The sequence below is a fragment of the Xenia sp. Carnegie-2017 genome, unplaced genomic scaffold (assembly GCF_021976095.1).
Source record: "Xenia sp. Carnegie-2017 unplaced genomic scaffold, XeniaSp_v1 HiC_scaffold_22, whole genome shotgun sequence".
Taxonomy (NCBI): Eukaryota; Metazoa; Cnidaria; class Anthozoa; order Malacalcyonacea; family Xeniidae; genus Xenia; species Xenia sp. Carnegie-2017.
In genome coordinates, this window is record NW_025813485.1 from 9,988,744 (window position 1) to 10,016,672 (window position 27,929).

General features: G+C 35.1%; 2 protein-coding genes and 2 long non-coding RNA genes across 8 annotated transcripts; 1 reads left to right on the plus strand and 3 right to left on the minus strand.

Annotated features, from left to right (window-relative positions):
• Positions 1-1,563: 1,563 nt before the first annotated feature.
• LOC124447143 lies at positions 1,564-5,817 on the minus strand. 2 transcript variants are annotated; one of them, XR_006948637.1, is made up of 6 exons: positions 5,717-5,817; positions 5,094-5,120; positions 4,586-4,712; positions 3,557-3,624; positions 2,283-2,441; positions 1,564-2,163 (listed from the first exon to the last, which is right to left on the minus strand). It is a non-coding gene; the product is annotated as an uncharacterized LOC124447143 (long non-coding RNA). The 2 variants fall into 2 exon arrangements; XR_006948636.1 differs by lacking the exon at positions 5,717-5,817 and having other exon boundaries at positions 5,094-5,328.
• Positions 5,818-6,885: 1,068 nt separating this feature from the next.
• LOC124447141 lies at positions 6,886-11,115 on the plus strand. 4 transcript variants are annotated; one of them, XR_006948633.1, is made up of 7 exons: positions 6,886-6,986; positions 7,583-7,609; positions 7,992-8,118; positions 9,069-9,136; positions 9,696-9,745; positions 10,237-10,396; positions 10,516-11,115. It is a non-coding gene; the product is annotated as an uncharacterized LOC124447141 (long non-coding RNA). The 4 variants fall into 4 exon arrangements; XR_006948632.1 differs by lacking the exon at positions 6,886-6,986 and having other exon boundaries at positions 7,369-7,609; positions 9,069-9,613; XR_006948631.1 differs by lacking the exon at positions 6,886-6,986 and having other exon boundaries at positions 7,369-7,609.
• Positions 11,116-11,701: 586 nt separating this feature from the next.
• Positions 11,702-15,112, minus strand: LOC124447393. The gene is made up of 8 exons (XM_046998296.1): positions 15,094-15,112; positions 14,657-14,796; positions 14,296-14,434; positions 14,019-14,095; positions 13,574-13,771; positions 13,346-13,487; positions 12,373-12,992; positions 11,702-12,264 (listed from the first exon to the last, which is right to left on the minus strand). The coding sequence occupies exons 1-8, from the start codon at positions 15,110-15,112 to the stop codon at positions 12,025-12,027; spliced, it is 1,575 nt and encodes a 524-aa protein (XP_046854252.1). The 3' UTR covers positions 11,702-12,024.
• LOC124447130 lies at positions 13,978-18,774 on the minus strand. The gene is made up of 5 exons (XM_046998028.1): positions 18,372-18,774; positions 17,441-18,289; positions 15,368-17,213; positions 14,657-14,796; positions 13,978-14,095 (listed from the first exon to the last, which is right to left on the minus strand). Exons 1-3 carry the CDS (start codon positions 18,708-18,710, stop codon positions 16,680-16,682), a joined length of 1,722 nt encoding a protein of 573 aa, XP_046853984.1. The 5' UTR covers positions 18,711-18,774; the 3' UTR covers positions 13,978-14,095; positions 14,657-14,796; positions 15,368-16,679.
• Positions 18,775-27,929: the final 9,155 nt, after the last annotated feature.

A 27,929-nucleotide genomic window follows, 5' to 3' on the forward strand; every position in this document is an offset into this window, starting at 1 on the left:
TAAATGATATAAAGAAATTTTTTTAAATCTTTGCATATGAAAACTAAAATAACGTTATTCACATAAGTAATTTTTGTACTTTTATAAGTATTTTATCATTTGTTTTAGTTTTTAAACAAAATTTTCAAAAATCAGGTTTTTTTAAATTTTGTATCATTTCTATAATTAACTCTACAGACTGAATTAAAAATAGTTGTTCTATAGTTTTGAAAATTCATAGTTAAAGTATCATTTTTAAGGACAATAACTTTTTTAGTGTTTATAGGTCTATTTTGTCTAAAAATTAAGTTCTTTCTAACAATTTCTAAGTTCGGCTTTCTTGAAATACATATTGTAATTTATTACATATAGTCCAAATGAGATAAAGAAATTATTTTTTTTAATATTATTAAAAAACCCTAAAGTAACTTTCTTTACGTTAAAATCTTTTTTTGTTTTCATATGAGTATTTCCTGATTTATTTTAGTTTTTTGATCACAATATGCAAATTAATTTTTTTTAAATTTTGATTGTATTACTATAATAAACAACGCACACTTAATCAGAAAAAGTTGTTCTATAGTTTTGCAAATTTAGGGTTAAGTTATTATTTTTAACGATATTATCTTATTGCGCTTAACGATATTATATTATCTATAAAAATGCTTGACGCGTTTTTTCAAAGGACATTTCTCTGTTTCGAAGCATACTCAAGAATTCCAGTACATAACATTTAATGCTTGAGTCAGTCTGGGTACTTGCTGACCTATAACTGCCCTTCTCAATATTAAATTTTTCCCTTTTGTTTTAAAGGTATACTTCTTGAAAAAATCAATGTAAATCAAAGAAGGCGTTCTCGGGGTAGTTCGTCTATAGCCACAATGATGACGGATCTTCGCAAATCACCTTTTCATCTTAACCGTTTGGAGGACGGTACTTTGGTGTGCGAAAACGATGAAGAGAAAACCCGCGAGGGTCTGGAAACTGAGAATATACAACTGAGGGGAAGATGTTTTGGGAATACTGTTTGAGTACAGATTAAAACGAGGATTTTTCGAAGAATGTTCAAAGAAACAATGTCAACGGTTATTGTCTTAAATACAAAGAACGACTCTCCATTTGCAAAGTGGGTGGCCTAGGTTTGAGGGTTAGGGGAGATTTGTCAAACCATCGCAGAGTTGCTAATGAACGAGTCGATCGTAAGATGCACCATGGTCTGACGGGAAGGTATGGGGAAAATATGTTAAACTTTGGTCCCTTTAATGGTATTCACGTCCAATTACAGTCTTTCTCTTTCTCAAAACTTGAAAATTGAATGTGTGCTTTTTGTGACGGCACATAATGCATTAAACCATTTATAGGCGTACGTCAAACAACGTGTAAAATATGCTTTTGTTAAACAACTGTCAAAATCTCAACTCACGCAACACGCAAAAGTGATCATTATCACTTATAGTTGATTATTATCCCCAACTTAGAGGGATTATCTTCTTCAATTTAGAGAGATTATTATCCTCAAGTTAGAGTGATTATTATCCTCAATTAAAACTATTGAAATTGTAGCAAAGAATCCGTTAACACATATGAAATAAGACGATTTGATATTCAATTAATGACATTCCCAAATTAAAATCATTATCCTTACACTTTTCACAGGAGGAAATACGTGATTTGACTGCGAAACTTGCAGCATGCGAAGAAAAACAACAACGAGAGCAGAGACGACAACAAGGAAGTCCACAAGAGAACAGCTACATTTCCACGAGTAGCGAGACTCGTCACTCTAGATTCAACAGCGAGACGGAGAGCGCTCGTGGTCGAGAGTCGGGATCTCCCGATAAAATTGGTCGAAAGGAGTCGAAGGTTGCCGACAGCTTCACAAGCAATGGTAGCGTGTTCGCACGCGAGGAAAGAGGTGGAAGTTTAATAGAAGATATTAAAAACGCTGATCGTTTAATTGCTCTACCAAACGGTAGTAGCGTTTCCGATGAAGAAATTTTAACGGTCATGTCAAACGTTTCTATTGAATCCTCGTGATGTTGAAAAAAGATTGTTGGAGTACGATCACCATAAAGGATCTTGTTGAACAACTGTCAATAACTTACAGGGAAGAACAGGAGATCTTGCATTATAAATTTCAGGAGGAATAGCTGATAACCAAATACCCATAGAGACATCCTCCCCCTTTACACAAGAAAGAAAAAAAACATGTGTCAATATCTAGTACTCTGAGAACTACATCCTTACACATCAATAGGTCACTTTCAACATTGTAATCTCGTCGTGGTTTTTCTATCACATACCTGATAACGTTTCAGAGATTTCTCGTTTTTTGCCAGCCAGTGAACAATATCCGAAGAAATAATGCTGCCCGCACTTCAGGCAAATGTCGGATAAGTCACGCCCGGATATTCAGGCTCGGCTCATTTTCCTGCCTCTCGATCAACCAATCAGTACGAAAGCTGTAAATATGAAGAAGCAATTGCATTTAGAAGCAATAACTACAACTCATATTTTCATACCTTATTCATAGTTTAGTCGCATGGAAAACGCTAATTCGTATGTTCGCAATCTCGTTTCTGTTTTACTTGAAAAAAATTATCAAATTTGGCAAATACTAATGCCCAAAACATGATATCTCAAAAGGATTCGCACTACGTCAATAAAATCTTTAGAATGGACTCAGTATAAAGTAAATTGTTTGAGCCCGGGAGTATCGTTACATGTTTCTAGATGTAGATAGTCTAGGTTAGTAAAGTCCTGAGAAGGATTTTGATGTTGATGTTGACTGACCTTTTGACAATCTTAGCAGTAGTATTTTTGACTATAAAACGATACCGCTAAGGTTGTCGAAACGTCAATCAACATCAACACCAACAGTCCTTCTATGGACTCTACTAACCTGGATGATCTACATCTACAAACATGTACTCAGTATATTGTGTATTGACGGAGTTGAGCTAAACTAACCTTCCCACCACAATTTGGACGTGTTTTTAAATTATGACTTTCCATTTCCTAAAATTATCAAACATTTCTTCAGTCGAGAAGTTCTTCGGTACAATGTTAAAGATAAAAAGCTTAACTAAAGACACCTTACCAATTGTTGATTGAGTAAAATCTTTAGATTGAGTTGAAAATCATCTGTACAGCTTGTATACTTCCGGAGGTAATTAATATTAAAATCGACTCTTTACTGAGCATGCGCAATTGTAGACACTCGGGACGAGGCTCATTCCAAAGCTCTCAATGAGAGGTCTGGAATGGTGTAAAAATCATCTCCACAGCGTGGTTTAAGTGTAGCGTAAGGGTGTTTTAAGGGTGATTTGAGTGTACCTTTAGCGTGGTTTAAAGGTGGTCCAAGGCTTCAAGCTACGCTTCGCTACCCTAGACTACGGTTAAACCACCCTTAAACTACCCTTAACCCTCCTCTAAAACCACCTCTAATCCACTTTTAAAACCACCCTTAAACCACCAGATTGATATACTCTAAAATCCCAAGATACCTCTACGTACTCCCAACTCCCAAGATACCAACACGCATTTTTCTATTATTTATTGAAGAGCTTTCACAAACCTGTAAGATGGTGATATCTTCGGCAAGTGTACCGTAACCGTTATTTCTTGTGAATATTCGAGTTTAGCCTCAATACAATGAAGTTAGTCAACACAGTTAAATTTATCATATGACAAAGAATGTAGTTTGCATGAGTTGTTCTTGTGTAGAACAAAACTGATAAACGAAACAAAAAACCTTGTTGTTGGTATACTCTATAGGCCATCATAGAAACGCACAACGCTACACTACTTAAAGAATGGCGGTCAGCTAAAAATGTCCAATTCGATTCTACGTAGATCTGACAATTGCTTAAACGTTGCTCATTATGGTAATCAGCTTATTCTACCTAACATATCTCTGGTATTGAAGAAATACTTTGTAAACGTTCACTGGTATCGAAGAAACAATTTGTAAACGTTCACTGGTATTGAAGAAATACTTTGTAAACGTTCTCTGGTATAGAAGAAATACGTTGTAAATGTTCTCTAGTATTGAAGAAATACGATGTAAACGTTCTCTGGTATAGAAGAAATACGTTGTAAATGTTCTCTGGTATTGAAGAAATACGATGTAAACGTTCTCTGGTATTGAAGAAATACGTTGTAAACGTTCTCTGGCATTGGAGAAATACGTTTTAAACGTTCTCTGGTATTGAAGAAATACGTTATAAACGTACTCTGGTATTGAAGAAATACGTTGTAAACGTTCTCTGGTATTGAAGAAATACGTTGTAAACGTTCTCTGGTATTGAAGAAATACGTTGTAAACGTTCTCTGGTATTGAAGAAATACGTTGTAAACGTTCTCTGGTATTGAAGAAATACGTTGTAAACGTTCTCTGGTATTGAAGAAATACGTTGTAAACGTTTTCTGGTATTGAAGAAATACGTTGTAAACGCGACAGGCCAATTTGAAACACTGTTCTACACTTTATCTTCACAAATATTGTGTTTGCTGTAACGTTTCACACGCTAAGTAGCTCTAATTGAACACAAAATACACTACAGCTACCCTCAATAAGAAAATTCATTGTTTTCCCTGTGCTTACCTTTTATTGAGCGATGAATGTCGTCTTGCATAGCCAACCCATGATTCACGTAAACTTTGCCACAAATCAAAGTTGCCGCGCGATGAAAGTATTCCAATGACCAAATCATAATGAGAATAATTCTCTGCTGTCAAGAAGAACATTAGTTTAAAACATTAAAGAAAACAAGTGGAAATACAAATACAAAATTGGACTATGGAGGATAAAGTTTTTAGATAACATGGTTAAATAACACTAGCGAAAGTTTCAATAATAGATCACTCCTGACAAAGGCATAAGACTGGAGCATATAGTGACACTCACGTTTCAACATTAGATCACTCCTGATGAAGAAACTACGCTAGAGTATATGTAAACTTATCTTTCAACAACATATCGTTCATGCTCAAGATATTAGATAGACGTACGACAATCTCTAATTTCATATAAATCTCGATAAAAAATCTGCTCCCCAGAGTTGACATGCTATCAGATAGGCAACAAACAAAGATGAGATAGCTGTACAAACCTGTATTATCGCAGCAAAGCTTCAAATCTTTAACAAGATGATTATAGATGTATAACACGAAAATAGCGATCAATATTAGTAAAGTTGGCTTAAGGATGTCTTTTAATGTAAACATAAGTTGAAATTAAACAGTTACAATTAACTATAACGTAGAAATATACTTCCCTAATTAAAATAATCTTCACGTTATCCTCAATAACGAACTATACACATTGCTGCATTTTAATACATACGAACTTTGACCTCGGGTGTGTTGTAGAAACGTCATGTAACCAGTCTCAAAGTACCAATATAAATTAGCAAACTTTGTGATCTATCTTACCAAATGGACTTAAATTGAGCAATAAAAAATCTTAATCTTCAACAAAGCATATCCAAAAGATTTCTATGAATGTATAAAAAGTATAAAATCGTTAAAAAGATCACGCTTGCACGCTTTTTTCTTCACCAACTGAGCAAAGATTCTCTTTTTCCTTGAACTGCTTGTCGACAACCATTGAAAGATTATTCAAAAACTCTTCTAAGGTTATCGTTTGTGCCTATTACGTAGGTTTGAGGGACAATATAAGTACATGCATGTACAACAAAGAACACGAGTGAAGGCTTTAATTCGTATTACTTACTTTCGAATACAGCGCATGTGCAAGGAATGGTAGTTTACGAAGAGTTCGACCACTTAGTTGATAACTTTTTCTAAACAAGAAAATGAGAGAAAGAATACTTCGTAGGTTTATCACTCTGAGACGCTTGACTGCTCATTGCAAGTTCGAAAGGAGAAGGGCCTCCCAAAGAAACCTAACCAAAAGTTAACCAATATTCGTGATTATTTGAGAGTCGTGCATTACTTGATAACTAATGACTACGATAACAAAGAAAAAACATCTTTACGCCTTAATTGTAGATGTAATACAAAGTTAAATTTTATTTATGTTGCAAGTACTAAGACGGTATATTTTAAACTTCAGTCCCAAAATATTTGAGAACTCATATGAACATGCACAAACAACTCAACAAACTGTTCGAGCTTACAATCATGGCAATGACCAACTGAACAAGCTTGCATCTTTTAGTAGTTCACTTGGTCACATATTGGGAAATCATAAATTTCAATCATAATAAGAACATTAGTCATTTAACAAATTTTTCAATTTCATAGTGATGGCAACAACAAGCTGGATCTATTTTCATCGCTTTCTGAGTAATTAAATCGCTTCGTCACAAAAATATAAGAAGATCATCTGAGCATGTGCAGTACGCCTATAGAAGCGTGAAGAAGTGGCCTATAGAATATACCAACAACAAGGTCTTTAGTTTCGTTTATCAGTTTTGTTCTACACAAGAACAACTCATGAAAACTACATTCTTTGTCATATGATAAATTTAACTGTGTTGAAAAACGTCATTGTATTGAGGCTAAACTCGAATATTCACAAGAAATAACGGTTCACAGTACACTTGCCCAAAATATCACTTTCTTTGCTTTGGTTTTCTTGGCCCCAGTTCCCAACAACCGTTTCTGTCGTAAAATCACTTGAAATGTGAAGTTACTTTCATCGCTTTCTGAGTAATTAAATCGCTTGGTCACATAAATGTAAGAAAGATCATCTGAGCATGCGCAGTACGCGTGGACATGCGCAGTATGTGCAAAGCTCACTTGACCAATTGTGCTAGTAAATGGTCATGGAAATGACCACAGCACTTATTGGTTAACTGTTGGTTAGGTTTCTTTGGGAGGCCCTTCTCCTTTCGAACTTGCAATGAGCAGTCAAGCGTCTCAGAGTGATAAACCTACGAAGTATTCTTTCTCTCATTTTCTTGTTTAGAAAAAGTTATCAACTAAGTGGTCGAACTCTTCGTAAACTACCATTCCTTGCACATGCGCTGTATTCGAAAGTAAGTAATACGAATTAAAGCCTTCACTCGTGTTCTTTGTTGTACATGCATGTACTTATATTGTCCCTCAAACCTACGTAATAGGCACAAACGATAACCTTAGAAGAGTTTTTGAATAATCTTTCAATGGTTGTCGACAAGCAGTTCAAGGAAAAAGAGAATCTTTGCTCAGTTGGTGAAGAAAAAAGCGTGCAAGCGTGATCTTTTTAACGATTTTATACTTTTTATACATTCATAGAAATCTTTTGGATATGCTTTGTTGAAGATTAAGATTTTTTATTGCTCAATTTAAGTCCATTTGGTAAGATAGATCACAAAGTTTGCTAATTTATATTGGTACTTTGAGACTGGTTACATGACGTTTCTACAACACACCCGAGGTCAAAGTTCGTATGTATTAAAATGCAGCAATGTGTATAGTTCGTTATTGAGGATAACGTGAAGATTATTTTAATTAGGGAAGGATATTTCTACGTTATAGTTAATTGTAACTGTTTAATTTCAACTTATGTTTACATTAAAAGACATCCTTAAGCCAACTTTACTAATATTGATCGCTATTTTCGTGTTATACATCTATAATCATCTTGTTAAAGATTTGAAGCTTTGCTGCGATAATACAGGTTTGTACAGCTATCTCATCTTTGTTTGTTGCCTATCTGATAGCATGTCAACTCCGGGGAGCAGATTTTTTATCGAGATTTATATGAAATTAGAGATTGTCGTACGTCTATCTAATATCTTGAGCATGAACGATATGTTGTTGAAAGATAAGTTTACATATACTCTAGCGTAGTTTCTTCATCAGGAGTGATCTAATGTTGAAACGTGAGTGTCACTATATGCTCCAGTCTTATGCCTTTGTCAGGAGTGATCTATTATTGAAACTTTCGCTAGTGTTATTTAACCATGTTATCTAAAAACTTTATCCTCCATAGTCCAATTTTGTATTTGTATTTCCACTTGTTTTCTTTAATGTTTTAAACTAATGTTCCTTCTTGACAGCAGAGAATTATTCTCATTATGATTTGGTCATTGGAATACTTTCATCGCGCGGCAACTTTGATTTGAGGCAAAGTTTACGTGAATCATGGGTTGGCTATGCAAGACGACATTCATCGCTCAATAAAAGGTAAGAACAGGGAAAACAATGAATTTTCTTATTGAGGGTAGCTGTAGTGTATTTTGTGTTCAATTAGAGCTACTTAGCGTGTGAAACGTTACAGCAAACACAATATTTGTGAAGATAAAGTGTAGAACAGTGTTTCAAATTGGCCTGTCGCGTTTACAACGTATTTCTTCAATACCAGAAAACGTTTACAACGTATTTCTTCATTACCAGAGAACGTTTACAACGTATTTCTTCAATACCAGAGAACGTTTACAACGTATTTCTTCAATACCAGAGAACGTTTACAACGTATTTCTTCAATACCAGAGAACGTTTACAACGTATTTCTTCAATACCAGAGAACGTTTACAACGTATTTCTTCAATACCAGAGTACGTTTATAACGTATTTCTTCAATACCAGAGAACGTTTAAAACGTATTTCTCCAATGCCAGAGAACGTTTACAACGTATTTCTTCAATACCAGAGAACGTTTACATCGTATTTCTTCAATACCAGAGAACATTTACAACGTATTTCTTCTATACCAGAGAACGTTTACATCGTATTTCTTCAATACCAGAGAACATTTACAACGTATTTCTTCTATACCAGAGAACGTTTACAAAGTATTTCTTCAATACCAGTGAACGTTTACAAATTGTTTCTTCGATACCAGTGAACGTTTACAAAGTATTTCTTCAATACCAGAGATATGTTAGGTAGAATAAGCTGATTACCATAATGAGCAACGTTTAAGCAATTGTCAGATCTACGTAGAATCGAATTGGACATTTTTAGCTGACCGCCATTCTTTAAGTAGTGTAGCGTTGTGCGTTTCTATGATGGCCTATAGAGTATACCAACAACAAGGTTTTTGTTTCGTTTATCTACACAAGAACAACTCATGCAAACTACATTCTTTGTCATATGATAAATTTAACTGTGTTGACTAACTTCATTGTATTGAGGCTAAACTCGAATATTCACAAGAAATAACGGTTACGGTACACTTGCCGAAGATATCACCATCTTACAGGTTTGTGAAAGCTCTTCAATAAATAATAGAAAAATGCGTGTTGGTATCTTGGGAGTTGGGAGTACGTAGAGGTATTTTGGGATTTTAGAGTATATCAATCTGGTGGTTTAAGGGTGGTTTTAAAAGTGGATTAGAGGTGGTTTTAGAGGAAGGTTAAGGGTAGTTTAAGGGTGGTTTAACCGTAGTCTAGGGTAGCGAAGCGTAGCTTGAAGCCTTGGACCACCTTTAAACCACGCTAAAGGTACACTCAAATCACCCTTAAAACACCCTTACGCTACACTTAAACCACGCTGTGGAGATGATTTTTACACCATTCCAGACCTCTCATTGAGAGCTTTGGAATGAGCCTCGTCCCGAGTGTCTACAATTGCGCATGCTCAGTAAAGAGTCGATTTTAATATTAATTACCTCCGGAAGTATACAAGCTGTACAGATGATTTTCAACTCAATCTAAAGATTTTACTCAATCAACAATTGGTAAGGTGTCTTTAGTTAAGCTTTTTATCTTTAACATTGTACCGAAGAACTTCTCGACTGAAGAAATGTTTGATAATTTTAGGAAATGGAAAGTCATAATTTAAAAAACACGTCCAAATTGTGGTGGGGAAGGTTAGTTTAGCTCAACTCCGTCAATACACAATATACTGAGTACATGTTTGTAGATGTAGATCATCCAGGTTAGTAGAGTCCATAGAAGGACTGTTGGTGTTGATGTTGATTGACGTTTCGACAACCTTAGCGGTATCGTTTTATAGTCAAAATACAAAAGGTCAGTCAACATCAACATCAAAATCCTTCTCAGGACTTTACTAACCTAGACTATCTACATCTAGAAACATGTAACGATACTCCCGGGCTCAAACAATTTACTTTATACTGAGTCCATTCTAAAGATTTTATTGACGTAGTGCGAATCCTTTTGAGATATCATGTTTTGGGCATTAGTATTTGCCAAATTTGATAATTTTTTTCAAGTAAAACAGAAACGAGATTGCGAACATACGAATTAGCGTTTTCCATGCGACTAAACTATGAATAAGGTATGAAAATATGAGTTGTAGTTATTGCTTCTAAATGCAATTGCTTCTTCATATTTACAGCTTTCGTACTGATTGGTTGATCGAGAGGCAGGGAAAATGAGCCGAGCCTGAATATCCGGGCGTGACTTATCCGACATTTGCCTGAAGTGCGGGCAGCATTATTTCTTCGGATATTGTTCACTGGCTGGCAAAAAACGAGAAATCTCTGAAACGTTATCAGGTATGTGATAGAAAAACCACGACGAGATTACAATGTTGAAAGTGACCTATTGATGTGTAAGGATGTAGTTCTCAGAGTACTAGATATTGACACATGTTTTTTTTCTTTCTTGTGTAAAGGGGGAGGATGTCTCTATGGGTATTTGGTTATCAGCTATTCCTCCTGAAATTTATAATGCAAGATCTCCTGTTCTTCCCTGTAAGTTATTGACAGTTGTTCAACAAGATCCTTTATGGTGATCGTACTCCAACAATCTTTTTTCAACATCACGAGGATTCAATAGAAACGTTTGACATGACAGTTAAAATTTCTTCATGGGAAACGCTACTACCGTTTGGTAGAGCAATTAAACGATCAGCGTTTTTAATATCTTCTATTAAACTTCCACCTCTTTCCTCGCGTGCGAACACGCTACCATTGCTTGTGAAGCTGTCGGCAACCTTCGACTCCTTTCGACCAATTTTATCGGGAGATCCCGACTCTCGACCACGAGCGCTCTCCGTCTCGCTGTTGAATCTAGAGTGACGAGTCTCGCTACTCGTGGAAATGTAGCTGTTCTCTTGTGGACTTCCTTGTTGTCGTCTCTGCTCTCGTTGTTGTTTTTCTTCGCATGCTGCAAGTTTCGCAGTCAAATCACGTATTTCCTCCTGTGAAAAGTGTAAGGATAATGATTTTAATTTGGGAATGTCATTAATTGAATATCAAATCGTCTTATTTCATATGTGTTAACGGATTCTTTGCTACAATTTCAATAGTTTTAATTGAGGATAATAATCACTCTAACTTGAGGATAATAATCTCTCTAAATTGAAGAAGATAATCCCTCTAAGTTGGGGATAATAATCAACTATAAGTGATAATGATCACTTTTGCGTGTTGCGTGAGTTGAGATTTTGACAGTTGTTTAACAAAAGCATATTTTACACGTTGTTTGACGTACGCCTATAAATGGTTTAATGCATTATGTGCCGTCACAAAAAGCACACATTCAATTTTCAAGTTTTGAGAAAGAGAAAGACTGTAATTGGACGTGAATACCATTAAAGGGACCAAAGTTTAACATATTTTCCCCATACCTTCCCGTCAGACCATGGTGCATCTTACGATCGACGTTCACATCGAAGGACGTCTTTATTTTATATAAAATTTTCACATTAGGCATAATTAGAAGTTTTATGAATTATATAAGAATTTGAGAAAATTTGATGAAGTGCTTCAAAGAACTTAAGATTCTATTTAGGCATTGGGCATTGGCTATCTATGCGTATGTATACTATATATAGTATATAATATAGTATAAGGATATCAGTTCACATCGAAGGACGTCTTTATTTTACATAAAATTTTCACATTAGGTATAATTAGATGTTTTATGAATTATATAAGAATTTGAGAAAATTTGATGAAATGCTTGAAAGAAATTTGAATTTAGTGTTCAGGCATTGGACATCAGTTCTATATGAATAAGTGTATATATTGAAATTAGATCTATAGATGGTAATGGAATTCGACTTTGGAATTCGACTTGTTACAATGTTCTTTGCCAAGCTGTGAACAACCAAACAGAAATTGAGCTTTCTTTATGTCAAATATCACTTAAGCTTTGATGACGACTGACGAGGTCACAACTAGTCTATAACAAGGTCGTAGCTGCTTGTAGCTGAGGGATTCATTTTCTCAGCAACGTGTGTCAACTCATCACAAGCATCATTTAGTGTTCCAGTGCTACTTGTGGCAGGTCTGTTAGCTGTTGAAAGACTTTCAGTCGACAAACGGACGCGTTTTGGTTGTGATGCCTGCTCGGTCCCATCATCTTCATTTCTACTTATAAGTTGACCGAAGGAGTTAAAACTCATAGCCATTCCAAACTGTGAAGAGACAGAAGATTTCATACATTTTAAAAGATTATTCCGGCAACTGGAAAAGGCAACATCACTTAGACTCCATTAAAAATAAAGAATAAAACACTCACTTACCTGCTTGCGATGAGTATTAATGATACGTTGGTTTAATTTCTCATTACTAAAATGAGTTGCCAATCGCTCCATGAAGACGGAATTGTGAGCTGTCAAAGATGTTGTGAAGTAATTATCACGGTTTCGTCTGTTGTTGAGTTGTTCAGCAGTTTCTGAATTGATCTTCCCGGCAAGTTGGTTAACGCAAGACACTCTTCGCAAGCAATCGGCTGGGTTCGTGGAATTTTTCTCGTGAAATTGATCAAACAGGCAGTAATGATCAGAAGATCTAGTTGAGGGATTACACAGAAGCTGCTCACCATCCGACCTTTGTACGACAGTTGACAAGTCGCATCTTTCTCCGTTTGGAAACCAAGGCCAGTCTATCTCTAGCTCACCACTATTAGCTCGTCTGATATTTTCCAGGCTATATTCAGCAACACGACCTTGGAATGGATGAAAACGTCGTATCCTCTGTTCCTTGCATGAGCTACAATCATGTTTGCCATATCCAATATGGTAACATTCGGAACAGCAGAGATTCATAAGCATGTCCACATGATCTCGTGGTCCTTCTTGTCGCAATAGCCATTTCAGACCATAGCATACTCCATGTGGACACGTCATTCCCAACCAACCGCCTGTGCCAAAAATAAAAATTATTTATCCATTTGAAATTATAATAATGAATTTGCTAAGTTTGCTGTCTTCTCACACAATTTGCACTCAATATATCAACAAATTTAACACATAAAAGTACAAAACTATGATGTTTTTGTTATATCTAACTCACATACGTCATCAGACAGGAATTGAACCTGAACCTTTTGCCCGAAAAGGAAACCATTTGATGAATTTTTGTAAGCTAACACACCAATATCCACAAAAGATTAATGTATAAAACGTATGTAGGTAGGAATAAAGGTAAGAAGCACAATACATAATGCTTTACGAAAATCGTCGTCTTTGTGAAACAATTTCAAGTTAACCTTACCTGAACGACCCCACATCTTTGAGAAGAGTTTAAGAAACGTTTCTTCGATATTCAAAACAGATTTTATACGGTTAATTATACCAAGTTTCGACCCCTTGTCGCTCACATTTAAACTTCTGGCCATTTCTCTTATAACAGGTACCTAAAAGTACACAGAGAATGACTTTTATGTAAACCAACTCATCCCAAAAGTTTCTACACAGCCTAATAATTAATAGCAATACGCACTTTTCCTTCACAGAACAAATCCATGAGCTTTTCAATTGAACATTCATCAGATGTAGCCCCAGCTGATGTTAGGTTTTGTTTATGATACGCTTTCATGTATTCGGTATTAAAAAGTTTCCTTCCTCTTCTGCATTTTGGGCCAATATATGGGGCCCAAAACTTATATGAAGGCTTGATTTCTAAAGGGTTTTTCAGTACCTACAAACAATTGAAAACTACAAGCATTATCATAATTCAAACACACCAGATGGTGTATACGCTACGTGCACATCAAACAAATCAATCATAAGGATTTGTAAACAAAATAAACCGGATTTGTAAACAAAATAAACCAAAAATAAATTATGTAAGAAAAAACGTTAAAGTTTCACGTGCAGTGAGTACATAAACATTGTAGCACGTACGTACCTCTCAATACTCCTCTGTATAAGATCCCACAGTTCACTTGTTGCCAGTACTTTTCAGCGTCCACTTCATCTGCAGGAGCATCGGATTCGGGGTCTGGCAACTGAAGTTCACTAACTACAATGCAAATGAATACAAGTTAACAAAATCAAAATTCAAGTCAACAAACCTAAAAAATGACAATGTAAAAGTATGTAACAAAAACCACTCATAAAAAAAGTTTGCCAAATTATCAGTCAAATTTACCCGCTAGTTCAAAGATTCCTTTCTTGTCTACATCTAGAGTTAACAGGGAGGAAAGTGTCCACACAAAACACAAGAAAACCCATAGTCATGATCTGAGAGAGCTTCAAAGTGAAGATACGCGTTCATCATTTGACCACGTGGTAACTGAAATGGTCGCAACTGCAGCCAGTTTTCAATTGCCTCAACAGTGCGACTGACAGCGTTGTGAACCTATATTTTTCATACAATACATGCTCATTTATAGCATGCATACCTGGTTATTAATATCCCTTCCTTGTTTTTCTTAACTATCAACATGCAAAAATTGGGGAGTACAATATGGATGATGCACAGTTTGGTTAAGGCCATCACCCAGTTAAAAAATTTACATCAAGAGAAAAGAGAGGAAGGAATAGTGACAAGTGGTTCTTAAATGCTTTAAAAATAACATACCTGAAGATGTTTTCTGATCATATCACATATTCCCAAACTTAAAAGCCAGTTGTCATTAAAATTGTGAACACCAGCTGAATACTCCTGGTATCTGTACGGTATCTTGCACTCGACACAAAACTTTGCAAACAGCGAAATTCCTGGAAGAACAAAGAAAAGATACACACACATATATGTATACATTGTATAATACGCTTTCTGCTCATGCATAGTTTGAGCATTTTCCACAGACTACGTAGAGAGTCCATATGACACGTTCAACGCTTTCGCCCTATGCAAAGCTCACCGTTATAGGTTTGAGCACTCTGGTAACTATACAAAACAATCCATAAAATGTGTAACTGTACATTTTGGGTTTATCTTCAACTCAATGTCTTATCTAAAGTTCGAGATTTAAATCGATGATATATACACGCTGTTTCATATTAATGACAAACCTTCAATAATCCCTTTCATAGTTACCAACTTTGCATTTCTTGTTACACAGTGTGGCTCAGTTAGTGGTGATTTACAATAAAACAGATGGTTTCTACAGGAAGGTAACTAGGAGACAAGACAATGTCAATACAAACAATAAATCTTTTTGCTGTTTTAGTTAATGGAAAGAATGTCATTTTCAATAAGGAACTAAACCGTTGGAGAATATTTTCGTTGGAGTGAAGACAATGCAATAATAAAAGGTTGCTTTGTTCGATTTAAATAAACAGTTACCTTTTAGCAAATTGTTCCTTTTCCACAGTTAATGTCAAAGGAAGGTGTGAAGGGATTTTCTTTTCAGCAAACAGGTATTCAACAAACTTTGCAGCCACATCTCCAGAAGGAGGATAAAAAAAGCTGCCAGATAGGGAAATTTGATTTTGATTTTCAAGTAGAACGTCTTCAACAGCATTATCTTCTGGTTCTGGTAAACTTAAATCTTCACCAATTTCATCATCAATTGGTGGGGTGGTGCCAACAACAGAGGGATGCCACTGTCCAAACTGTCCAATTGCCCACTTAACAATGCATTTATGCATGCAGGAACGACGAGATGGGCAGCATTTGCAATGAAATGATGAAGTTTCATTGTCATATGATACAATTACTCGTTTGCAAAATGACCAGTAATGATCCCGTTTAACATTTGCAAACACAGAAAAATGAAAGAAACGATTGGAGGAATCAGGTGTGACAGGCATCTGAACAGCAAGTGGGGTATTCTTGTCATTAGCTTGTTTCTGCCACTGCAGACATTCAGACCTCCGTTCAAATTTCAACCATTTCAAAGTGTTCACTATATAATCAAGAGAATCTTCTCTTAAATGATCAACAACAGTTGACGTCCCAATAAAATATGTAGACTGCACAAGATCACAAAGAAAATTTGCTTGACCACTTCTTGAAGCAGTTTCGCTAAGTTGACGACATGTATCAACACTACATGCAATAGAAGGAGAGTTTGTGGTTTTAAATTGACAATGAATGGGATGATCTGTTCCACTAAGTTGTTTCCTCACAAGATAAACCCCATTTGTCGAGTCAACACATATTCCATTCAAGTACCTCATTGAAGATATTTTCTTTCTTTTATCAGCAGCATGTTTGGTTTTTATGTGGCTTGAAAGGGAATTTGGATGAAATTCTCGTTTACAGTCCAGGAAAGGACATTTAACTCTGGGTGGTTGTTGTCGCATTGAACGAGACTGAGCAGGCATGTAAGAAAACTCCTGATATTGGTGAACCTCAGACATTTCTATGTTTGTGCTGCTTTGTTGGTGTGTTTCCTCAGATAGTTGCATATGTAGAAATTGCTCTTGTTGTTGCTGTGTTTGCAGCTGTGTGAGATGCTGAGTGGTCACTTGGTGCTCCAGCTGATGCTGCTGAACTTGAGGGAACTGAGTTTGATACATTTGCTGCTCAAATGGTAGGTTTTGAGGTACTTGCTGTTGGGCTACTTTATGTGGAGAAAGTTGACTTTGAGAACATTGTTATTGTTTCCCCGAACCAAACTCTACAACAGAAAGCTGTAAATCATGTGCACTTCTTATATGTCGAATTGCTTCATTGCGACGCTTGAATCCAGAATTACATCCAAAACAGTGATAGTGCGAAACATCTTTGATGGAAGTGGTTTTGAAGTGTGAAACTTTGCAAGAAGCTCTGGTAAAATTGCAAAAATGTAGATTTCTTTTGCTTTTTCAATATTGACAGCAAGGGATTCGTCATCTCTCCGAATTCGTTCAATATAAATGTCATTTGGAGTCCAGACAACAAAATCTACAAACTTTAACTTTGTAGAGGCTAATTGCAGTTGGACTTGATAGTAATATTGGTGTTTCCTGTCCATCTGTAAGGTACCATTTGGTGTCTTAGTGAGACAAAAATTCTTTCCATCACTTATGCCATGCTGGATAGTCTTGTTTCTTAAACTGTATGGGCACTTAATCTCAACACATCCTTCACCATGGCAGTTGCAGTAACTGATTGCATCTGGACTTGCACCAAGAAAAGGGTACTTTGGATCAATTACAAATCCAGATTCTTTAACTGAGAAGATGCTATGATTTTCTTTCATTACCTAAATAAAATTAAGATATATATTTATGTATCTAATTATTTATTTTGATATATTGCACAGCAAAGCCCATGTAATTAAGAAAATTAAATTTTTGTGCCAAATGAGTACATGTTTGCTATTAGGTTTATGAGTGCATAAAAAAATTTTTATGTGCAATCAATTTGCAGCAATAAACACTTAATTAACTGGATGAACAATTCATGAAATAACAATATGTCAATGCTGACTTGTGTATATTGATTTAGGGCTCTCTTCTCATTGGCCTTTCCCCACGATGCTGCATCAGACTTAAACTGTGAACCATAACAAACATCTTTGACCGGGCTTAGTGATGGTGTTTCAGGATTTGTGCAACAAGCCCTGTGGAAGTTGCTGGCAGTTATTCTCCCCATTCGCATTTGATGCCAAATCTGAGACTTGCTTTGATTTTGTGTAGCTTTTTCTATCATATCAGCTTGTTGTTGATTGATTGTAATTGTCTCCATAACTTCTTTTGATTTCGAAATTAGCTCCTCATACTCAAGACAAGCAAATTGGTGGGAGTACAACTTATTCAAGGGGTCTGGAAGGTTAACAGCAGGTCTCTTTGGCACAAATTTTTCGTTAAATGGAGAAATCAGTGACAAGATTGCAGGATTACTTTTAGTGTCGCTTAGATGTTGATAAAACTTCTTTATTTGATTTTCAGACGGCTTGTACTTGTTTTGCAAACGAGGCTTGTCTGTTGTCATTGTCTGATCGGTAGTAGATGATGAACTAGAAGCTAATTCATTGATATGTTCATCCAGCTTTTGCTTTTTACGTTTGGAAGAAGTAAAATCAACGTCACAAAGTTCTTGATAAGTAATCTTTGATACTGTCTTAGGCATTAGCCACTGACAGGGAATAGACGTACAAGTCCTGTTCTTTACTATTCGTACACCAGTTTCAACAGCAAAGAGCAACGCTCCAGCATGTGAACAACATTCTCCCAGTCCAGCTTTACAGTTGCAATGTGCTGTTATAACAGACCCATTGTTATATACAGCAGCCCATGGTTTTAGAGGAGTGTCATTCAGGCTTTGCGAATGATTTACCTATGAATTAAACACCAAATTTTTTTCATACTGATTGTTACAATGATTGTAAAAACACGTTTTAAGTAATAATTATACTAACCTTTGCGATTAAAATCTTGATGTTAGTACTTGCTTTACCGACATACACACACCTCACCCATCCAGCAACAAAATACTGGTATGATTCTAAGCTTTTGTAAGCTTTCAGTTGCTCCTTGGTATACCTACTTGTTGAAAACAACAGGTAGGTCACAATGTCGGGGAACTCAACATTGGGCCATAAATCCATCGCGTCAGAAAAAAATTTGTGACTAACATTGTAGGGATCGATACCACAAATTAACTTTAACTTCTCTTCGTATTTAACACGATCTTCAACACTTAAAGTTTCACGATATTTAGGAAGGCATGGCACTCGTTCGTATTGACTTGAAGCCATGTGCGTTTTGCATGCCCCCTATCATGGCGCCATAGTTACGGTTGCTAATCAACAAGTTGTAAGTCACGTGTTCATGCAAAGCCTCTATACATACGTATAGATAGCCAATGCCTAAATAGAATCTTAAGTTCTTTGAAGCATTTCATCAAATTTTCTCAAATTCTTACATAATTCATAAATTTTCTAATTATGCCTAATGTGAAAATTTTATGTAAAATAAAGACGTCCTTCGATGTGAACTGATATCTTTATACTATACGTTATACTATATATATATAGTGTATACATAAACAATTTTTTGCGCATTGCTGTAACCTTTTAAAATGAGCACTACAGGAATCGAACCCATATACTAGAAACAGCTAGCAAACCATTATGCTCGTTTAAAGGACAACAACAAACTTTTTCTGTTTTTCCATCAAATTTTATCACGTTATTGATTGTTCTTAGTCTCCTTGATTGATCACAAACGCAAACTACTGCAAAATACAAATAGCTGATATTAATGTTCGAGGCATATAAGAATATTATCCCAATTTTAACGCAACCTGGGCACATTCACTTCTTCATTCAGGCCATGCAGTAAAACTTATTTTAAATGACAACTTTTCCCAGAACTGTTTCACCCCCCGAATGATAGGTCCCAAAGAAATTATGGATTTATCCACACTTGTTTTGAAAGGGATACGTTGCTCTAGTTTGGGTGAGATGTCAGTGAGCACTTGTTGCTGTAGAATCTCAAGTTTTCTGTTGAATTCTGTTACCTTTTCATGGTGATTGGGAGAATACTGGAAGAGTGCTCCATCAAACACTCAACGATATTAGTAGAACATCTAAAACATTCAGATGCATTAGACGATAAACGTTCGACACAAAGAATAGCACAATTCGTTGCACGTTTGGCTCTGGTTCGTCCAGACCATTTGTTGTTTGTTACAACTCGTTGTAAAATAAGCAAATCAAACATATCATAATTAAATGGATTCAATAGACTCTTGAATGCTTTGCCGAACTACTTAAGAGGCAATATTATTATCCAATAATATAATTAGAAAATAGTTTATGACGTTAATGATAGAAGAACATGGAAATCTACATGTATGTCTTATGTCTAATAGGAAATCTCTATAGAACTGTCCATTGAAAATCTTGTTGTTTTTAATGTTTTTCATATTACGTTTAAAGGACTGCTGTAATTGGAGAAAGTTCCTAGCCAATTGGTAGTCATCTATGTTACTTTCTGGTGAATATGTTGGGAGATTGGTGTCATACTTTATGGACATAGTAACGTTTTTTTACAAAACATTGAAATTTCTGGTGCAATCTTATTATCATGTTTGGATCAATTGTTTCCTTTGGACAATTAATGAGTCGTGACATTCTACAATTTTTAAAAACTGCTGAAAAAGTGCTAATTCAACTTACTTTTCAGTTTTCTGCGTCTTTTTGCGATGCTCATTTTCTAACGGCTTATTACGATTCCTGGACTAATCGCAATAAAACGTGTATGTACGCGTTAATGAACAAAAAATACAAAATTCAGTCAACTAAATGCAGTAAATTCTTTCTGAACCGTATTGAACATACTTGTAACTTATTTACGGCACTCTAAGGAAACAGTGTGTTTTGTGGTTGAGAAACGCTGATGCATATTGCTCAGGAAAAAAGCTAAGGCAACAACAGCCAATGGTTTTGAGGCGAAAACGTAAGAGCACACAGGATTTTACCGTTAAAAGAATCATTAAATTAGTTAGTGCTGCATTCAATGTAGTAATCAGAAATTTTTATCTACCACAAATGTCACTAAATCAACGTCAGTTTTGCAAGCAAATCTTCACAATTGGCTTGGACAAATAACTGGAAACAGTGGCGGATCCAGTGTACCTCAAAATAAATTATAGCTGTTAAGATATGAACATCACGCGAAAAACATAAACATCATACCTTTGCATGCATAATTAAGTAGGTATGACACATATAAGACCAAGTGACATTGTGAACTTGTTAATTCTAATATCGTTGTTAGCTTGTACGTAAGTTGTTATTTTGTTCCACAATAAAATCATAATATTTCACATATTATCCGAACGTTATTGCCGGACCTCGAATAATTTAACAGGTTATGGGCCCAGGAGCGTTTGAGTTTCTGTTTATGACGGCAAATACGGAAAGTTTATGAGATATCGCGATTTCATGAGAATATAACTTACAGAAGTGCGAAATATTGAATATGGCGACTTCGGGAAATGACGAAGCATTTACACGGATCGAAAAGTTCAATGGCCAAAACTTTCACCTTTGGAAGTTTAAGATGCAGATGATACTTGAAGAGAAGGATCTCTGGCAAATAGTTTTTGGCGATGAGGTAGAACCTAATGGTGAAGGAACTACTGATACTCAACGTCGACAATATCAAAGGCGTGAAAGGAAGGCATTTGCAACAATATGTTTGTCTCTCGGCGATGAACAGCTATCTCTCGTTCGATCAGCGCGTACTGCAAAAGATGCTTGGGCGAAATTAGAAAGTCATTATGAAGTCAAATCTTGGCCAATAAGTTATTCTTGCGAAAGAAATATTTCACTACAAGTATGGGTCCTGATGATTCCATGACCGAACATCTCAACAAGATGAAGGATATTGCAAGTCAATTAGAAGCATTGGGTGCGTCTGTTTCTGAGGAAGATCAAGTGGCGACACTCCTTTGTAGTTTACCTGATTCGTACAGTGGCTTAATAACAGCATTGGAATCTAGAGCGGATGACTTATCATTAGAATTCGTTACTGCTAGACTTCTTCATGAAGAACAGAAACGTAAAGAATCCAACGAAAGTAAGGATATTGGTGAGAAAGCACTACTATGTCAAAAGTCCAAAAACGACAAAGTTAAGAATACCAAATTCAAAAGAAAAGGTAAATGCCATAACTGCGGGTTACCTGGACATTGGGCTCGAGAATGTCGCAAACCCAAACAGAATCAGCAAAGTGACAATAGAAATAAAAGGGAAGAAGCATCCTACGGAGCCACAGTTCAGAATTCATCATTGTTTACAGATAGCAAAGAATCTGCATGGTACATTGATTCAGGTGCATCATCTCATATGTCATATAATAAGGACATCATGGTTAATTTCATCCCATTCAAATTCCCTGAAAAGGTAAAGCTAGGAGATGACAGAATAGTTCAAGCACTGGGAAAAGGAAATGTACACATTGAGATTAAGTCTAAGAAGAAGTATGAACCAAGAAGATTGGTTGACGTTCTATATGTTCCAGATTTAGGAAAAAATCTCTTCTCAGTTAGTGCTACGGCAAAACGAGGATACTCAGTTGAATTTAATCTACACACTTGCTTGATACTTGATAAAAATGGAACTATATCTGGATCAGGAAGAATGATGAATAACCTGTATGTTCTTGATGTTAAAGAAGAACAGGATGATTCGAAGCATGCGAATGTTTCTACAAGTGATACTAGCGAAGAAATATGGCATCAACGGTATGGCCATCTAAGCCTGAAGAATTTACGTCTACTTCGAGATCAAAAGTTGGTTAAAGGTCTTAATTTTCAATCAGATGATCACTTTGAAGTTTGTGAAGGATGTACACAAGGAAAGCAGATACGAGCAACCTTTCCTCGAGAACCTGCAACGCGTGCTAAAGATGTACTCGATCTTGTCCATAGCGATGTTTGTGGACCGATGGAAGAAACAAGTCTTGGTGGAAATAAATATTTCATAACATTTATTGATGATAAATCAAGATACACAACAGTCTACTTTATGAAGAGAAAGGATGAAGCTTTTGAGAAATTTAAAGAGTTTGAAGCAATGGTGACCAATCTCACTAACAAGAAAATTAAAGTACTTCGATCAGACAACGGTGGTGAGTACACTTGTCAAATGTTTGAAAAATATCTAAAGGATAAGGGAATTCAGCGTCAGTTTAGTGTTCCAAGAACGCCACAGCAGAACGGAGTTTCTGAAAGAATGAATAGAACCATTCAAGAAGCTGCACGATCTATGCTGAACAACGCAAAACTACCAAAGAAATTCTGGGCTGAAGCAGTTCATACTGCAGTCATCTTAAGAAATCGAAGTCCTACTGTATCCGTGAACGGAGTTACACCTTACGAATGTTTCCATTCTAAGAAACCTGATGTTTCACATCTGAGAATTTTTGGTTGCACAGCTTACATGCACGTTCCTAAGGAAACAGGGAAGAAATGGGACTCCAAAACCAAGAAATGCACATTTGTTGGGTACAGCCTCACAAGTAAAGGTTATCGACTCTACGACGCTTCAACAGGTAAAATTCACATATCAAGAGACGTGTTATTTGACGAAAGCTCATTTGATCGACGAAAGAAATCTACTATAGTAATACATGGATATGATAAAGATACTGTGACCGAAAAACAGAATGATGAACTATTAGAAGACAATGAAGAACACGAAGTCAAAGAAGAAATGGAAGATAATTCCAACAACAGTATGACAGATGAACAACAACAACCACGACGATCAGCACGAATACACAAATCTCCTGATAGATATGGTGTGGTGATCACAGGTAATTGGTGGCAGAACAATGTCGCTAGCATTGATGATGAATCTATCCGTCAAGATGAACCACTCAACATTAATGAAGCTTTTCATAGTCCAGATAAGGCGAAATGGAAACAAGCAATGGACAATGAATATTCCTCCCACATAAAAAACAATACGTGGACATTGGTTGACTTACCTAAAGATCGTAAAGCCATAGATTCTCGATGGATATTCAAAGTAAGTACAAAGCAGACGGTTCAATTGAACGACATAAAGCTCGGTTAGTTGCTAAAGGATACTTACAAGAATATGGTTTAGATTACGAAGAAACATTTTCTCCAGTAGCAAAATATACATCAATTCGCTCTTTCTTGGCAATTGCTAATCAGTTAGACTTGGACGTACACCAAATGGATGTGTCGACGGCATTTCTGAACGGTGAACTTAAAGAGGAAATATACATGAAGCAACCTGAAGGATATGAGAAAAAGGGACAAGAACAGAAGGTCTGTAAATTAAAAGCGTATATGGCTTGAAGCAATCTTTGAGATGCTGGTTCGATACCATTGATCAGTTCTTAAAGAAATCCGGTTACGTTCAATACAATTCTGATCCGTGCCTATACATTAAACGAAAGGGAGATAATATCATGCTTTTAGCGTTATACGTCGATGATTTGATTCTTGCAAGTAACAACAAGAAAATGCTAGAAGAGGAGAAAGGTATTTTAAAGAAACGCTTTGAAATGAAAGATCTAGGTGAAATTCATTTCTGTCTTGGCATTCAAATTCAACGAGACAGGGAAAAGAAACAAATGCGACTTCATCAATCAAAGTATTTGACGAATTTATTGAAGAGATTTGGAATGCAAGACTGCAAACCTGTTGCAACCCCCGTTGAGCTCGGAACCAAGCTGTTGAATAATGAAGGAGAGCCAATGAACATAACCCAATATCAAGCATTAATTGGTGCATTAACGTATGCAGTTACAGCGACAAGACCGGACCTGGCACAAGCACTTTCAACAGTTAATCAATTCTGTGCTAACCCTAGCCAAAACCATTGGAATGCTGCCAAACGTATTTTACGTTACATTAAAGGTACGATTAACCACGGCATTTGCTTTGATGGACAAAAGGAGTCCGAAGTTAAATTAAGTGGATTTGTTGATGCTGATTGGGGATGTGATCCAAATAATCGAAAATCACATTCAGGATACCTATTCATGATTTGTGGTGGATTGGTAAGTTGGGCGAGCAAAAAGCAAAGTATTGTAGCTCTCATCTACTGAAGCTGAGTATGTTGCAGCATCACAAGCATGTCAAGAAGCAATATGGTTAAGAGGATTACTACATGATTTAAACTTCACTCAAAATGAACCAACTATCATAAAGGAAGATAATCAAGGAGCAATAAGTTTGTCGAAAAATCCGAAATACCATCCAAGAACGAAACACATTGACATAAAATATCATTTCATTCGCGACAAAGTACTGAAGAAAGAAATTGCACTTGAGTATTGTACGTCACAACAAATGGTTGCTGATATGTTAACGAAACCATTAGGAAAAACTGTATTTCAACGAATGAGATCTGATATGGGAGTAACAAACATTTCAAGGAATAGTGATTAGTTTATATTTTTTTCGAAAGGGAGTGTTAAGATATGAACATCACGCGAAAAACATAAACATCATACCTTTGCATGCATAATTAAGTAGGTATGACACATATAAGACCAAGTGACATTGTGAACTTGTTAATTCTAATATCGTTGTTAGCTTGTACGTAAGTTGTTATTTTGTTCCACAATAAAATCATAATATTTCACATATTATCCGAACGTTATTGCCGGACCTCGAATAATTTAACAATAGCTCCTCAATTTGATATTCAAATTACATTCAGAAAAAACTATTGGTTTTGAATTTCTAAAGAATATAATTTTGCCAATGAATTTGCCTCTAAGATATATTGGATAAATGAACTTAACGTTGCGGTTTAACGATAGAATGGATCTATTAGCTGCTTTCGTTGAAAAGAACAGTTTCTCTCACTTCTTTCCACATATCACGTTGACACGTCATGGAATTGCCAAATATTTTGTATTACTTTATCTCAAAATTTCTTTTAAATAAGATTCAATATGTACTAGTACAAAACCCTATGTAATGTACTTTTTAAAGTTATGGAACAATTATCTTTATAATATTGCCTTATGTTTTCTAACTTGCAGTACATCACATTGTATTTTTATCTCAATTTCAAAAAGTTGCCCGACTAGACGAACGACGGATGTCACTCCCTGCCATACCCCCTCCCCCTTCCCAAGAAATTTCAGCCGTGTAGGACGATTAGATTACAAAATTGTATCTATGATTGAAATTATTATAAGATAATATCTACAGAAACAGGCATGCACATGCAGCCAACAACTTCAACAGTTTTTAGAGGACACTAAAAGGTTATGCACCAGAGTTTATGAGTTTTAGAGGTTATGCACCCTCTCCGACAACACAGACATGAGACAATAAGGCCTGTCTTATACTTCACACTTTACATGAGTCAAATGCATTCAAAACAAAAGATAATGAGGAATTTCATCTCATTTTCTTTTATCTTTAATGCATTTGACGCATAAACATCATGAAACAATAAAGTCATTAAACAATACATTCATTGAACAATATAGTCATTAAACAATACAGTCATTAAACAATACAGTAATTAAACAATACAGTCATTGAACAATATAGTCATTAAACAATACAGTCATTGAACAATACAGTCATTGAACAATACAGTCATTAAACAATACAGTCATGAAACAATACAGTCGTTAAACAACACAGTTATTGAACAATACAGTCATTAAACAATACAGTCATGAAACAATACAGTCATTAAACAATACATTCATTGAACAATATAGTCATTAAACAAGACAGTCATTAAACAATATAGTTATTAAACAATACAGTCATTAAATAATACAGTAATTAAACAATACAGTCATTGAACAATACAGTCATGAAACAAGAAAGTCATTGAACAATAAAGTCATTAAACAATACAGTCATGAAACAATACAGTCATTAAACAACACATTCATTGAACAATATAGTCATTAAACAATACAGTCATTGAACAATACAGTCATTGAACAATACAGTCATTAAACAATACATTCATTGAACAATATAGTCATTAAATAATACAGTCATTAAACAATATAGTTATTAAACAAAACAGTCATTGAAAATACAGTCATTAAACAATACAGTCATTAAACAATATAGTTATTAAACAAAACAGTCATTAAACAATACAGTCATTAAACAATACAGTCATGAAACAATACAGTCATTAAACAATATAGTCATTGAACAATACAGTCATTAAACAATACATTCATTGAACAATACAGTCATTAAACAATACAGTCATTAAACAATATAGTCATTGAACAATACAGTCATTAAACAATACAGTCATTAAACAATACAGTCATTAAACAATACATTCATTGAACAATACAGTCATTAAACAATACAGTCATTAAACAATATAGTCATTGAACAATACAGTCATTAAACAATACAGTCATTAAACAATACAGTCATTAAACAATACATTCATTGAACAATATAGTCATGAAACAATACAGCTATTGAACAATATAGTCATTAAACAATACAGTCATTAAACAATACATTCATTAAACAATACATTCATTGAACAATATAGTCATTAAACAATACTGTCATGAAACAAGAAAGTCATTGAACAATAAAGTCATTAAACAACACAGTCATTAAACAATACAGTCATTAAACAATACAGTCATTGAACAATATAGTCATGAAACAATACAGTCATTAAACAATACAGTCATCAAACAATACATTCATTGAACAATATAGTCATGAAACAGTACAGTCATTAAAACAATACAGTCATTGAACAATATAGTTATTAAACAATACAGTCATTAAACAATACAGTCATTAAACAATACAGTCATGAAACAATACAGTCATTAAACAATATAGTCATTGAACAATACAGTCATTAAACAATACATTCATTGAACAATACAGTCATTAAACAATACAGTCATTAAACAATATAGTCATTGAACAATACAGTCATTAAACAATACAGTCATTAAACAATACAGTCATTAAACAATACATTCATTGAACAATACAGTCATTAAACAATACAGTCATTAAACAATATAGTCATTGAACAATACAGTCATTAAACAATACAGTCATTAAACAATACAGTCATTAAACAATACATTCATTGAACAATATAGTCATGAAACAATACAGCTATTGAACAATATAGTCATTAAACAATACAGTCATTAAACAATACATTCATTAAACAATACATTCATTGAACAATATAGTCATTAAACAATACTGTCATGAAACAAGAAAGTCATTGAAGTCATTAAACAACACAGTCATTAAACAATACAGTCATTAAACAATACAGTCATTGAACAATATAGTCATGAAACAATACAGTCATTAAACAATACAGTCATCAAACAATACATTCATTGAACAATATAGTCATGAAACAGTACAGTCATTAAACAATACAGTCATTGAACAATATAGTTATTAAACAATACAGTCATTAAACAATACAGTA

What these genes read in the sequence shown, in the direction of transcription:
- LOC124447130 (XM_046998028.1), bottom strand. Translation starts at nt 18,710, where the DNA reads ATGGCTTCAAGTCAATACGAACGAGTGCCATGCCTTCCTAAATATCGT. An exon ending in TCAAGATTTTAATCGCAAAG is followed by an intron (nt 18,290 to 18,371) that starts GTTAGTATAATT and finishes TTTAATTCATAG; the next exon opens with GTAAATCATTCGCAAAGCCT. An exon ending in CCCTAAATCAATATACACAA is followed by an intron (nt 17,214 to 17,440) that starts GTCAGCATTGAC and finishes AATTTTATTTAG; the next exon opens with GTAATGAAAGAAAATCATAG.
- LOC124447393 (XM_046998296.1), bottom strand. An exon ending in TCATGACTATGGGTTTTCTT is followed by an intron (nt 14,096 to 14,295) that starts GTGTTTTGTGTG and finishes TTTGCATTGTAG; the next exon opens with TTAGTGAACTTCAGTTGCCA. An exon ending in ATTTGTTCTGTGAAGGAAAA is followed by an intron (nt 13,488 to 13,573) that starts GTGCGTATTGCT and finishes GTGTACTTTTAG; the next exon opens with GTACCTGTTATAAGAGAAAT.